Raw genomic sequence first — 12,008 nt, 5'->3', positions numbered from 1 at the left:
GAGAGGGAGCTTGTAGAACCTTCAATATTTACAAAATCTTTTGAAAAGGGGGTGCATCTGAGGGTGGAAATCAACTCTGATTGGTTAACAAATAATAAGAAAATGAATATTATTATAAGAGGTGGCTTAGTTCGATGAGGGTCTTGGGGTAGGTGACCATGAGCATCCACTCTTGCTCAGAGACTTCCCAATATCTGTATCACTTGTCTGACAAAAGGGAGAATCCATATTTTCCCACATCTTTAAGCAAGTCTCCACCCATTGGCCTCAACTTAGAATTTCTGTACTCTCTGATTAGACCTTAGCCTTACTGGTTTGATGTCTTGCCCAAGATTTCTCACAATGGTTGATTTCTGGATGAGAAAGTGGAAAACCCTTCAGTTCTAATGAATGATTGGTTATTAATATATGAAAGAAATAATAATTTTTCTATAAGGGATGAAATGATCATTAAGGCAAATTGAGAAATACTATATTCTCTGCTTGGGAGGAGGGGAGAGAGAGACATAGAGAGAGAGAGGCATAGAGACAGAAACAGAGAGAGACAGAGACAGAGAGAAAGAAAGACACAGAGACAGAGACCCAAAGAAAGACAGAGAGATACCAAACTCTTCATCCATTTCTTCTCTCTGGCTAAGTGGTCTGGGGTTTTCTCAAATAACGACATCTTTTCTGTTTCTTTTCCTATTGATCTTTACCCAAATTCTTTCTACCATGCCAGTCAATCAGAAAACAAGCATTTATTAAGCTCCTGCTATATGTCAAGCATTCTACTGTACTTCACTTCTCTAGTTCTCGCATTTAAATGAACTGGTTACTTGAATGAATTACCAGTAAAATGACAGAGTTAGGATTTTATCTAATTTCTGAATAATTGCTATATAGTATAGTAATGATTATGCATTCCAGTAATGTGGCAGATTAACTCTGTTATGAGTTATATTCGCTTACAACACTAAATTGTTCCTATAACCTGTAAATTCATCCTGTATGCTTCATAATTAGCTGCTCATCTGACATAGTCATGTACTCACAATTCAAAAAGTAATGAGACAGAACAGTAAGCAAGTAGAAGGTGCCATGATCCCTTTGGGAGCCAGCTAGGGGACCTTTCTCTAAGAGACGAAAAGCAGGAAGGGCAGAGAGTTCGTTGGGTCTGGAATCCATTGCATGGAGTGGGGGTGAGGATTGAATGGAATATTTGTAGTGTTCTTAGCCCAGTGCCTGGCACACAGTAGGTGCTTCTAACAGTGAAGCACTCTCTTTACTGGACCTCCCAGGCCACCTCTATATTATGGCAGGGGGGCTCAGGAAGAGCATTTATGACTCTTGTGTTATTGCTTTTCTTTTCATCTGCTTGAACCCTCCTTGTATTGGCCATGCGGCTGAGAGACCATCCCAGCAGAGATGATGCTTGGCCAGGTCCTGCCAAGATGGCCAGCTTTGAGCCTGACCTCAGAGGGCCAGCCCAGTCCATCAGTCTGTCAGCCCATTTACAGTCAATTAGTCAGTCCATTAATCAACATGCATTCATTAAGTGCTTAGAACTTGCCAAGTACTGGGGCTACACAGAAAGGTCCTTACTCTCAAAGATCCCATTCTCTCTTCATTTTTTTTTTTTTATTTTTTTATTTAGCTTTTAACATTCATTTTCACAAAATTTTGGGTTACAAATTTTTCCCCTTTTCTCCCCTCCCCCCCCAAACGCCAAGCATTCTAATTGCCCCTATGACCAATCTGCTCTCTCTTCTATCATCCCTCTCTGCCCTTGTCTCTGTCTTCTCTTTTGTCCTGTAGGGCCAGATAGCTTTCTATACCCCTTTACCTGTATTTCTTATTTCCTAGTGGTAAGAACATTACAGTTGATCCTAACACTTTGAGTTCCAACTTCTTTAGCTCCCTCCCTCTCCACCCCTTCCCTTTGGAAGGCAAGCAATTCAATATAGGCCAAATCTGTGTAGTTTTGCAAATGACTTCCATAATAGTTGTGTTGTATAGGACTAACTATATTTCCCTCCATCCTATCCTGTCCCCCATTACTTCTATTCTCTTTTGATCCTATCCCTCCCCATGAGTGTTGACCTCAAATTGCACTCTCCTCCCCATGCCCTCCCTTCTATCATCCCCCCCCACTCTGCTTATCCCCTTATCCTCCACTTTCCTGTATTGTAAGATAGGTTTTCATACCAAAATGAGTAGGCATTTTATTCTTTCCTTTAGTGGAATGTGATGAGAGTAGACTTCATGTTTTTCTCTCACCTCCCCTCTTTATCCCTCCACTAATGAGTCTTTTGCTTGCCTCTTTTATGAGAGATAATTTGCCCATTCAATTCTCCCTTTCTCCTCCCAATATCTTTCTCTCTCACTGCTTGATTTCATTTTTTTTTAAGATATGATCCCATCCTCTTCAATTCACTCTGTGCACTCTGTCTCTATGTGTGTGTGCGTGTGTGCATGTGTGTGTGTGTAATCCCACCCAGTACCCAGATACTGAAATGTTTCAAGAGTTACAAATATTGTCTTTCCATGTAGGAATGTAAACAGTTCAACTTTAGTAAGTCCCTTATGACTTCTCTTTGCTGTTCACCTTTTCATGGTTCTCTTCATTCTTGTGTTTGGAAGTCAAATTTTCTTTTCAGCTCTGGTCTTTTCATCAAGAATGCTTGAAAATCCTCTATTTCATTGAAAGACCAATTTTTCCCCTGAAGTATTATACTCAGTTTTGCTGGGTAGGTGATTCTTGGTTTTAGTCCTAGTTCCTTTGACTTCTGGAATATCCTATTCCATGCCCTTCGATCCCTTAATGTAGAAGCTGCTAGATCTTGTGTTATCCTGATTGTATTTCCACAATACTTGAATTGTTTCTTTCTAGCTGCTTGCAATATTTTCTCTTTCACCTGGGAGTTCTGGAATTTGGCCACAATGTTCCTAGGAGTTTCTCTTTTTGGATCTCTTTCAGGCGGTGTTCTGTGGATTCCTTGAATATTTATTTTGCCCTCTGGTTCTAGAATCTCAGGGCAGTTTTCCTTGATAATTTCATGAAAGATGATGTCTAGGCTCTTTTTCTGATCATGGCTTTCAGGTAGGCCCATAATTTTTAAATTGTCTCTCCTGGCTCTATTTTCCAGGTCAGTTGTTTTTCCAATGAGATATTTCACATTATCTTCCATTTTTTCATTCTTTTGGTTTTGTTTTGTGATTTCTTGGTTTCTCATAAAGTCATTAGCCTCCATCTGTTCCATTCTAATTTTGAAAGAACTATTTTCTTCAGTGAGCTTTTGAATCTCCTTTTCCATTTGGCTAATTCTGCTTTTGAAAGCATTCTTCTCCTCATTGGCTTTTTGAACCTCTTTTGCCAATTGAGTTAGGCTAGTTTTCAAGGTGTTATTTTCTGCAACATTTTTTTGGGTCTCCTTTAGCAGGGAGCTGATTTGCTGTTCATGCTTTGACTTCATGTCTCTCATTTCTCTTCCCAGCTTTTCCTCCACCTCTCTAACTTGATTTTCAAAATTCTTTTTGAGCTCTTCCATGGCCTGTGCCCAATGAGTGGGCTGGGACACAGAAGCCTTGATTTCTGTGTCTTTGCCTGATGGTAAGCATTGTTCTTCCTCATCAGAAAGGAGGGGAGGAAATGCCTGTTCACCAAGAAAGTAACCTTCTATAGTCTTATTTCTTTTCCCTTTTCTGGGCATTTTCCCAGCCAGTGACTTGACCTCTGAATATTTTCCTCACACCCACCTCACCTCCTGATCCTCCCAGCCAGTGTTTGGGGTCTGAGATTCAAATGCTGCTTCCAGCCTCAGGGCTTTGGGCGGGGGCAGGGCTGCTATTCAGTGTGAGATTAAATTCAGATGCTCAGGTGAGGGCAGGGCTGCCTCTCAGGCTCAGTTCCCTCAGGGAGTTTATGCACAGACCTTCAACTATGGATCCAGGCTCCTGCCTGCTTGGAGAGCCCTGGTCTGCCGCTGCCCCTCAGCTTCTGTCTCCCGAGGGGGCCCGAGCCATGGGGGCACCCCACTCCCCCCTCGACCCTCCAAAGGGACTCTCTCACAGACCCCCGTCACCTGTGGGTGGAGGTACTTGTGCGGCCGCTGGAGATCCCGTCCCTGAAGCCCGCTCGGATCTGTTCCTCTCGGTGCCGCGGCCACGGCAGGCCTGTACTCAGCTCCCAGTCCCGGCGCCCAGTCCGCAGCACGAAGGACCTTTTACGAGAGGTTTGCAGGTCTCTCCGGAACAGAAATCTCCCTCGCTCCAATGTTCTGTGGCCTCTGGGTGCAGAATTCGCCGTGAGTTACTTCTTTGTAGTTGTTCTATGGGTTGTGGGTTCGGAGCTATGTGTATGTGCGTCTTTCTACTACGCCATCTTGGCTCCAAAGATCCCATTCTAACGAATGGAGAGAGGGAGGTAAGGAAGGAGGGAGACAATGGGCCAATAAATCCATAGGTACAAGATAACTCTTGACACGTTGTGTCAATGGAAGATGACCTCCAAGAGGAGATGTGAGCAGTGGGAATGGGCTGGGGATCAGGAAAGGTTAGTGTAGAAAGCAGCCAGAATGTTGGGGTGAAGAGAGGGCCTCTCAGACAGGGGGAGCAGCAGTGTCTTGCTCCAGAGGTAGATGAGGGAGACCTAGGCAGCCTCTGCCACAGAGGATCAGGAGACCCCCCAAGGCCATGCTCTGCAAGTCTTGACTTAAGGCAGCTCTGAGGCGTTATTTTGTCAAAAGAAAAAAGCTAGGGATGGTCCAGAGGGAGGAGCTGTTACAGCAGAATGAATGAGACTGAGGAAAATCCATAAATGGGCACAGGAACCTGGGAATGCAGAGAGTTGGCTGCTCTCAGGAGAATGGGATTGCATGAGAATGGCTGAGAACATCAGTCCAGGGCCAAATAGAATCACAACCTCATCTGATGGGCACCAGGACCAGGAACAACCTGGCAAATGCAGGGGCAAAACTTGAACTCGACCTAGGAGTACTCAGGAGCTGGCAAAGCTTCCATGGCAAGGAGCCCGTGAGGGGGACAGTCTCTGGAGGAATCCAGGCTGCTAACTATCCCCACTGGCTCAGGAGATAACCACCCCTATGAGGAGAAAGAAGGGCTTTGGGCATAGGTCACTATGGCATTTATCCAAGGGGCATAGAACTCACCCTGGAAAACTTCCAGAGAGTGAGAGAAGTCAGGCAGATTCATGCATGTTCTCATGAGTTACTGGATCCAAGGTCAGGAGCCATTCCCTCCATTTTACAGATAAAGAAACAAAGGCACAGGGATGTGATCAGTACTGTCTCCTAACCGTGTGCCAGTCCACTCCCCTCCATTCACTTAGAGGTTCCTCAAGGGCTGGTTCTATGGAGGGACCTTGGAGTCACTTAATTTCTTTCAGCCTCAGAGTCCTCACCTACAAAATAGGTACAATAATCATAGCCACCTCCCAGGGTTGTTGCTAGTCCCCAGTGAGACAATGTAGGTTGGTTGGTTGTTATCCTTTGTCTTCAAAGATGACCAAAGTGACATCACCATTGTAAAGTGAAATGCCAGTGTGTCAGACTGTGGCTGATCAGACCAATATGAGCTCAGAATGCTCTACCACAGGTTGGGTACAGATAGACCGTATGAATATTTGGGGTGCATATCTCAAATTTGCACATCCTGAGTTTACTTTGTGCTGTCTCAATTCTGCTTTGCTCAAAGAGCACAGCACCCTTTCTGATGTGGGCACGCCATGCTGAGCGGTCCTGTGCCAGTGTCTCCCATGTTGCACAGTCAAATCCAAAGTTCTTGAGAGAGACCTTGAGAGTGTCCTTGTATCGTTTCTTCTGACCACCATGTGATCGCCTGGCCCATGCAAGTTCTTCATAAAATAGTCTTTTTGGCAAGCGTGCATTTTGCATTTGAACAATGTGGCCAGCCCATCTGAGTTGCGCTCTCTGAAGTATAGGCCAAGACCCAAGCCTTTGACACTATTAGTTGTGAGGTCTTATGGAAAATTATGTCAAAATTTGGTTGCCCAGAGAAGTTCATCAATATTGTATGTCAGTTTCATGATGGCATGTTTGCCCGGGTTCTGGATAATGGACAAAGCTCTCGTGCCTTCCCAGTCACCAATGGAGTGAAACAGGTCCGTGTGCTTGCTCCCATGCTTTTTACCAAGGTGTTTTCAGCCATGTTGACAAATGATTTTAATGAGAATGAACACAACATCAAGGTCAACTACTGTACTGATGGTAAGTTCTTCCATTTGAAAAGGCTCCAAGCCAAGACCAAAGTGGAGGAGTGTTGGTGCATGATTTTCTGTTTGCAGATGATTGTGCACTCAACGCAGCCTCTGAAGCTGAGATGCAACAAAGTAAGGATCAATTCTCTGCTGTCTGTGCTAATTTTGACCTAATAATTAACACCAAAGAAACACAGGTGCTCCATCAGTCACCACCATGCCATCCATACATGGAACCATCAGTTATAACAAATGGAGAAGTTTTGATTGCTGCGGATAAGTTCACTGACCTTGGTAGCGCACTTTCCAGGGACGTACACATTGACAATGAGGTTGATGCATGCATTGCCAGAGCTAGCTCAGTGTTTGGGAGACTCTGAAGAAAGGTTTGAGAGAGAAGAGGTATTAGAGTGACTACCACACTGAAGGTCTACAGAGCCGTAGTGCTGACTTCATTGTTATATGCCTGTGAAACATGGACAGTCTGCCAGCACCATGCCAGGAAACAGAATCGCTTCAACTTGAACTATCTTAGGAAGATTCTGAGGATGACCTGGCAGGATAAGGGACAGGACACTGAAGTTTCGCTAAAGCTGAACTGCCAAATATTCAAACTATGCTTCAGAGAGCGCAACTCAGATGGGCTGGCCACGTTGTTTGAATGACAATGTAGGTAAGGTGCTGTAGAAAGGTGAGCTGTTGTTTTTCTCTTCTCCACAGAATATTCATAGGTAATGGAATGATTTCAGCTTGCATTGGGGTCTTTGTGGTTGTATTTCAGGAGATATTTGGTTATCAGACTGAAGGCTGCAGGAAGACCCTCTGCATTGCTGGCTACGTGTTCTCCTGTGGGATCCTGCCCTTGGTATTTTACTGGCGCCCTGCCTGGAGTGTGTGGGCCAACTGTATCCCGTGTACCTTGAGAGAAGCTGATGTCATTCTCCTCAGGACAACAGTAGGTGCCCCCCAGGGCTGTCCTTGTTCCTGGACACCGTGTGAGGGAAAGCATTTTTCATGAGAGGCATGCCATTTATGTTTAGTCATGTGGCTGCCAGCCAAGGATCTGAATGGTGGTGGAGATGAAAGGAGTGAGAGGGGTTCAGAGGAGGAGAGTGTGAACATTGGTCTGGGACAAAAGTTGCACAGGGAGCAAGCAGCAGAGGCAAGGCTTGAACCCAAGTCCTGAGCCTTCCAATCTCGGTCTCTTTCTCTTGCCCATGAAGGTTTCATCCTTCTAAGCAGGACTGATCCTGCTTTTAGTTGATCCTGGGCCTTAAAATCCTTGTTAGGAGGACTGGGTGAGCGACAGGGAGCATGGTGGCCAGTAGCACTCAGACTGGGCAAAGCCAGGACCTGAGACTGTTTCAGTGGCTCCTCCTACTTTAGTGATTCTTCAACCTGGCATCCCTTCTGACATCCTTGCTCCAAACTCTAGTCTCAGTAGTTCCTTTTCTCTGATCACTGTGGACTGGCCACTCACTGTCCCCTCTGTCCCCTGTCCTCATCCTGCCATCCCTGGCTTTTGTGCTTTTGCTTTTCCCATTCTGTTCATCTGAGCCTGAGCCCTAAAAGGACATGGTGGAAGGGCATGGGTTTGTGCCCAAGGACCATCCATAGAACATAGACCATCATCCCTTGGCAGCAAGAGTCTGTGCCCTGCTTCTTCCTGGAACTGACTCCTCTAGTATTGACACCGAATCACCGGGGGCTATCCTCATTCCTTGGCTTGTCCAGTTAATTGTATGTTCTGATTCTGTTCCTGGTCTTCCTGAGGATGAATGGGGCACATAGTGAAGCTTCTCATTTGATGGACCACTGTCTCTCAGCTCCTGCTCTATACACACTGATCCATGAAAGACTTCAGTCCCCAGAGGCCCGTGGGTGGGTCATGCAGGATAGAGGGCCCACAATCCCTCCCCAAGACATCCACTCCCCCCTGCTAAATATTCTGACCAGTGTGGCCAGTATCAGGGCTCAGCTTGAGGGGATCCAGAAGGAAAGAGATAGGCATCCATTGCCATGGAAACATGCTTCCTATCCCAGCCTTACAGCTTCTAGTGGATGGAAGGGGAGTACTGGGGCCCTGAGTGAATCATTCCATGGCTTCTGCCTCCAGAAAGCCCATAGTGATCAAGTCCAAGGTGCTCTGATTGGAGTCTGGAGCTGAGTCCAGCCCCCTCATTTAACAGACGAAATGCACAGAGCCTCCTGAGCCATACCCAGTCTCAGGGGTTGCTAATGTCAGAGGTGAGGTTTGAACTCAGGCCCTCTTCTTCCAGAACTGCTCCCTCCCTCAAGAGGGGGTTGATGGGGAATGAAAGAAAGCCCCCTTCTGGATGAATCTGAGAATTTTGTCCCAGACCTCAGCAAGACCAATGACCAGCAAACAGACCTACAGACTCAGAGGGAGCAAAACTAGTCAAAGACGAGTTTTCTAGGGAGAGGAACTCAGCAGTAAGTGAGGCAGGTACAGTTCAGCTGGGCAGCCCTGAGTTGAATCTGACTGCACTGCTCAGCTATGGGGCCCTCCGTGGGAGAGCTCTGGGCAGGAGGCACAAGCTCAGATGGGGTCTGAGAAGAGCTCTGCTTAGTATGAGGGGTACTCCATGGGGAAGGAGCCTCAGCCAGACCCACCCCACCCCACCCCTCTTCCCTCACTCTCTTGGGTGCTCTCCTCCTCCTCCCTGTTGGTTCAGCTTGAGAGACCACATGCCAGTCTCTCTCCTCCCCTCCCCTTCCCCTTCGAGCACCAGGAGGGTCACCTGGAGAAGCTGCTTCTTGGAGCCTGGGCAGTGCAGGTAAGGGATTTCTTTCCTCCTCATTGGAATCGTTCCTTTGTTCTCTTTGGCCCAGCTCTAGATGAGTACAGAGAGAATTTCCTGTCTGGAATTGTAGCACCTGGGACCTATCTATACTTCCTTTAAAAGCCCCGAGGTGCTGCAGATGGATGTCTGGACATCCTTGAGCTTGGATGGTGGAAAACCTGCATCTTAATTTCAATATAATCAGTTTCCTTTGTGATCTCATGTATGTGCTACATTTACAAACATTCGTAACATGGTAACAAACATGACTTTACAATGGGTTTCCGAAAACAAAGGTGAAGAGACAACTGGCCACTGTGGTGTAGAGAGGTCTGGAGCTGCAGGCAGAAGATCTAAGGTCAAGTCCTGTTCAGATCCTTCCTAGCCATGTGTCCTGGCCAAGTCACCACCACTGTCTGCCTCAGTTTTCTCATCTGTAAAATAGGGATCATAATAGCATGTACCTCCCAGAGCAGTTGCAAGGATCCAATGAGATAATAATTACTAGTTATCACTATTAACAAACAACCTCTGCTCCAACCCCTTTGATATCTCTCCCCGAGTCCAGGGTGGGCGTCAGTCTCAGCCCAGATTTCCTCTCCTTCTCTATCCCAAGTCCTAGGCAGGAGGCAGTGGTCACTTCTCCCCAGGGTTTCCATGATTTCTTTCCCAGTCATGAATCAGATCCAGAACAGAACCATGCTGTAGTTCCTCCACCTTCTGAAGGTGGTGATCGTCATTAAGGAAAGCCAAGAAGGTCTTGGCTACTCTGCACTACCCCTTGGCTAGTGGAAGGCCCTCACCACTGCTCTACCCTGCCCCTCTCCCAGGCTTGGGCTGTTTCCTGTACTCATCTACTTCTGGCCAGCTGGCCTCTAGTCTCCTCTGACCAAATTCTGAGCCTTAACTCCTCCGACATGACACCATTTCTAAAGCTTGCTTTTATTAGCCAATATAAGCCAACAATGTGATAGAGGAGCCAAGGAAACTAACGCGATCTTAGACTTCCTTAAAATAAGCATGGCCCAGAGGAATGGGGAGGTGTTTGTGTGGTCCTGAGCAGACCACACCCGGAGGGCTACATGGTTCCTGGAGCAAGAGCATGAGGACGATGCTGGTGACCTTGAGACTGTACCTTGGAGAACCCTCCAGGCCCTTAGGTTTATAAGATACAAAGGCAGGTAGGTGGTGCTGGATTTGAGTGGGGAAGATCTGAGCTCCAATTCTGCCATAGCTGCTTAGTGGGCGTGTGACCCTGAGCAAATCACCTAACCTCTGCCTACCTTGATTTCCTCATGTGTAAAATGGGGATAATAATAGTATTCACCTCTGAGATGATATTTGTAAAGTGCTTTGAAAATTATAAAGCGCTGTAGAAATGCTATTATCATCCTAGGCATCATGATTAGCATTTAGCATAAGTGAAATTATTACTATATGAATCAGCAGAAATGAAAACTGGAAAAGTTGGTGAGGATTAACCTGGAGAAGAGCAGACATAAGGTGAGATGATCCTGTTTGCAAGATCTATTTCTTTTTTTGCTGTCTTCCCCCCAAGCCCATTTTTGCATCAAAATCCGAGTATTACAGAACATGGTGCTTTAATGGGAAAGTTCTTATTAGAATCGAAGAACCACAGAATGACACCGCTGAGAGCTCTTCACGGTGGAAACAATAAGGATTACATTTAAATAATATTTTAAGGCTATGATCTCCTGTGATCCTCAGAACTACCAGGTCAGGTGGGGGCCCTTGTCATCTTTAGTTTGCAGATGAAGAGATTAAGTGACCTGGCCAGGTTTATGAGCAGCGAAATCATCCAATCCAACCTAGACCCCAAAGGAATCCTCTTCCCTAACATAGCTGGGGATGTATTTGTGCAAATTTATGTAAAATCTACTATGTGGCAGGCACTGTGCTGAGTGCTTTATAAATATTAGCTCATATGATCCTCATGAGGTAGGTGAGATTCTTATCCTCATTTGACAGATTGGGAAACTGAGGCAGGTAGAGGTTAAGGGACTCATCCCAGGTCATGTAGCTAGTTAAGTATCTGGGGCCAGATTTGAATTGAGATTTTCCTGGCTCCATTGTCCCACCATGGTGCTCTGTGGCAGTTCCTTCTGAGGCAGCCCCTCCTGCTTTTGGATAGGCTTCATTATTAGGAAGTTATTCCCCCCACCCACATTGTTCTCTTTTTAACTTTCACCCCCTTTTATTCCTGATTCTTTCCTCTGGGGTCAAACAGAATGAGTCTGATCCCTCCTTTGCCTGACGCTTCTTCCAACACTTTCCTGGCCCTCCCCCCTCCCAGTTCCTCTGATTACTCCTGTGTTTGTACGACCTCGCTGTCCTGGCTGCCTTCTTCTGGAAGTACTCCCTTTCTCCACCAGAGTTCGGGTCTGACTGCCACAGCCTTCACAAATCCAAGGGTCCCCCAGCCGCTCCCCCCATGAAGCATCAGTGACTTTCTGTGGCCTACTCTTGCTTGTGGCATGAGTGAGGCTTTGCTGCCGCCCCACTTCCATGAAGGGCATGGCCCTTCCCAGATGACTCCAGGGACATCACTCTCTTGCACCAAAGTCCCAAATCTGCCTTCATTCCTTGGCATGGGGGTGCACTTGCTTCCTATGTTTTTTGGCACATTTACTAGAAAGACTAGAAAAGCCGTTCAAGTCTCAAGGCTCTTAGCTTGAGGCAAAACTGACTTTCTGCTTCTTCCTCCTACAACTGTAACTTTGAACACCCATGAAGGTCTCACACTGTGCCTTCCCTGTCTTGCCCCCCAGCTAATCAGAGTAGTCTGAACCCGCTTCAGTCTTGCCTTCTTGAGCTTGATTTCAACTTTAATTTTTAATTACTTTCTCTCATGTATCATTTTGGATGTATTTGCTATGCTAGAAACTCTCCAAATAAATGAGTTTCTAAATTAGCTTTTATGTAATTAGACAAGAACTCAATTATTCCTAACATTCTTATTATCAGAG

At 46.1% G+C, this 12,008-nt stretch overlaps 1 protein-coding gene across 14 annotated transcripts in view; it reads left to right on the top strand.

The window, feature by feature from the left end:
* Positions 1-12,008, top strand: part of ATP13A4 (ATPase 13A4) — an 82,626-nt gene that overhangs the window by 13,380 nt on the left and 57,238 nt on the right. For 13 of the 14 annotated variants that reach the window (XR_011969203.1, XR_011969202.1, XR_011969204.1 and 10 more), the window contains exon 3: positions 6,999-7,172. The exons of the other annotated variant lie outside the window; for it this stretch is intronic. Coding sequence is in view for 9 of the 13 variants with exons in the window: in XM_072618883.1 (XP_072474984.1) it covers positions 6,999-7,172 (174 nt within the window). In the remaining 4 variants the exon portion in view is untranslated. The remainder of the gene's footprint in view (positions 1-6,998; positions 7,173-12,008) is intronic. 14 annotated transcript variants of the gene reach the window in all.

Source organism: Notamacropus eugenii, chromosome 6 (assembly GCF_028372415.1).
Source record: "Notamacropus eugenii isolate mMacEug1 chromosome 6, mMacEug1.pri_v2, whole genome shotgun sequence".
In the NCBI taxonomy this organism is placed as follows: domain Eukaryota; kingdom Metazoa; phylum Chordata; class Mammalia; order Diprotodontia; family Macropodidae; genus Notamacropus; species Notamacropus eugenii.
Note: the sequence above shows the minus strand (reverse complement) of the source record. Positions and strands in the feature narration are given on the sequence as shown.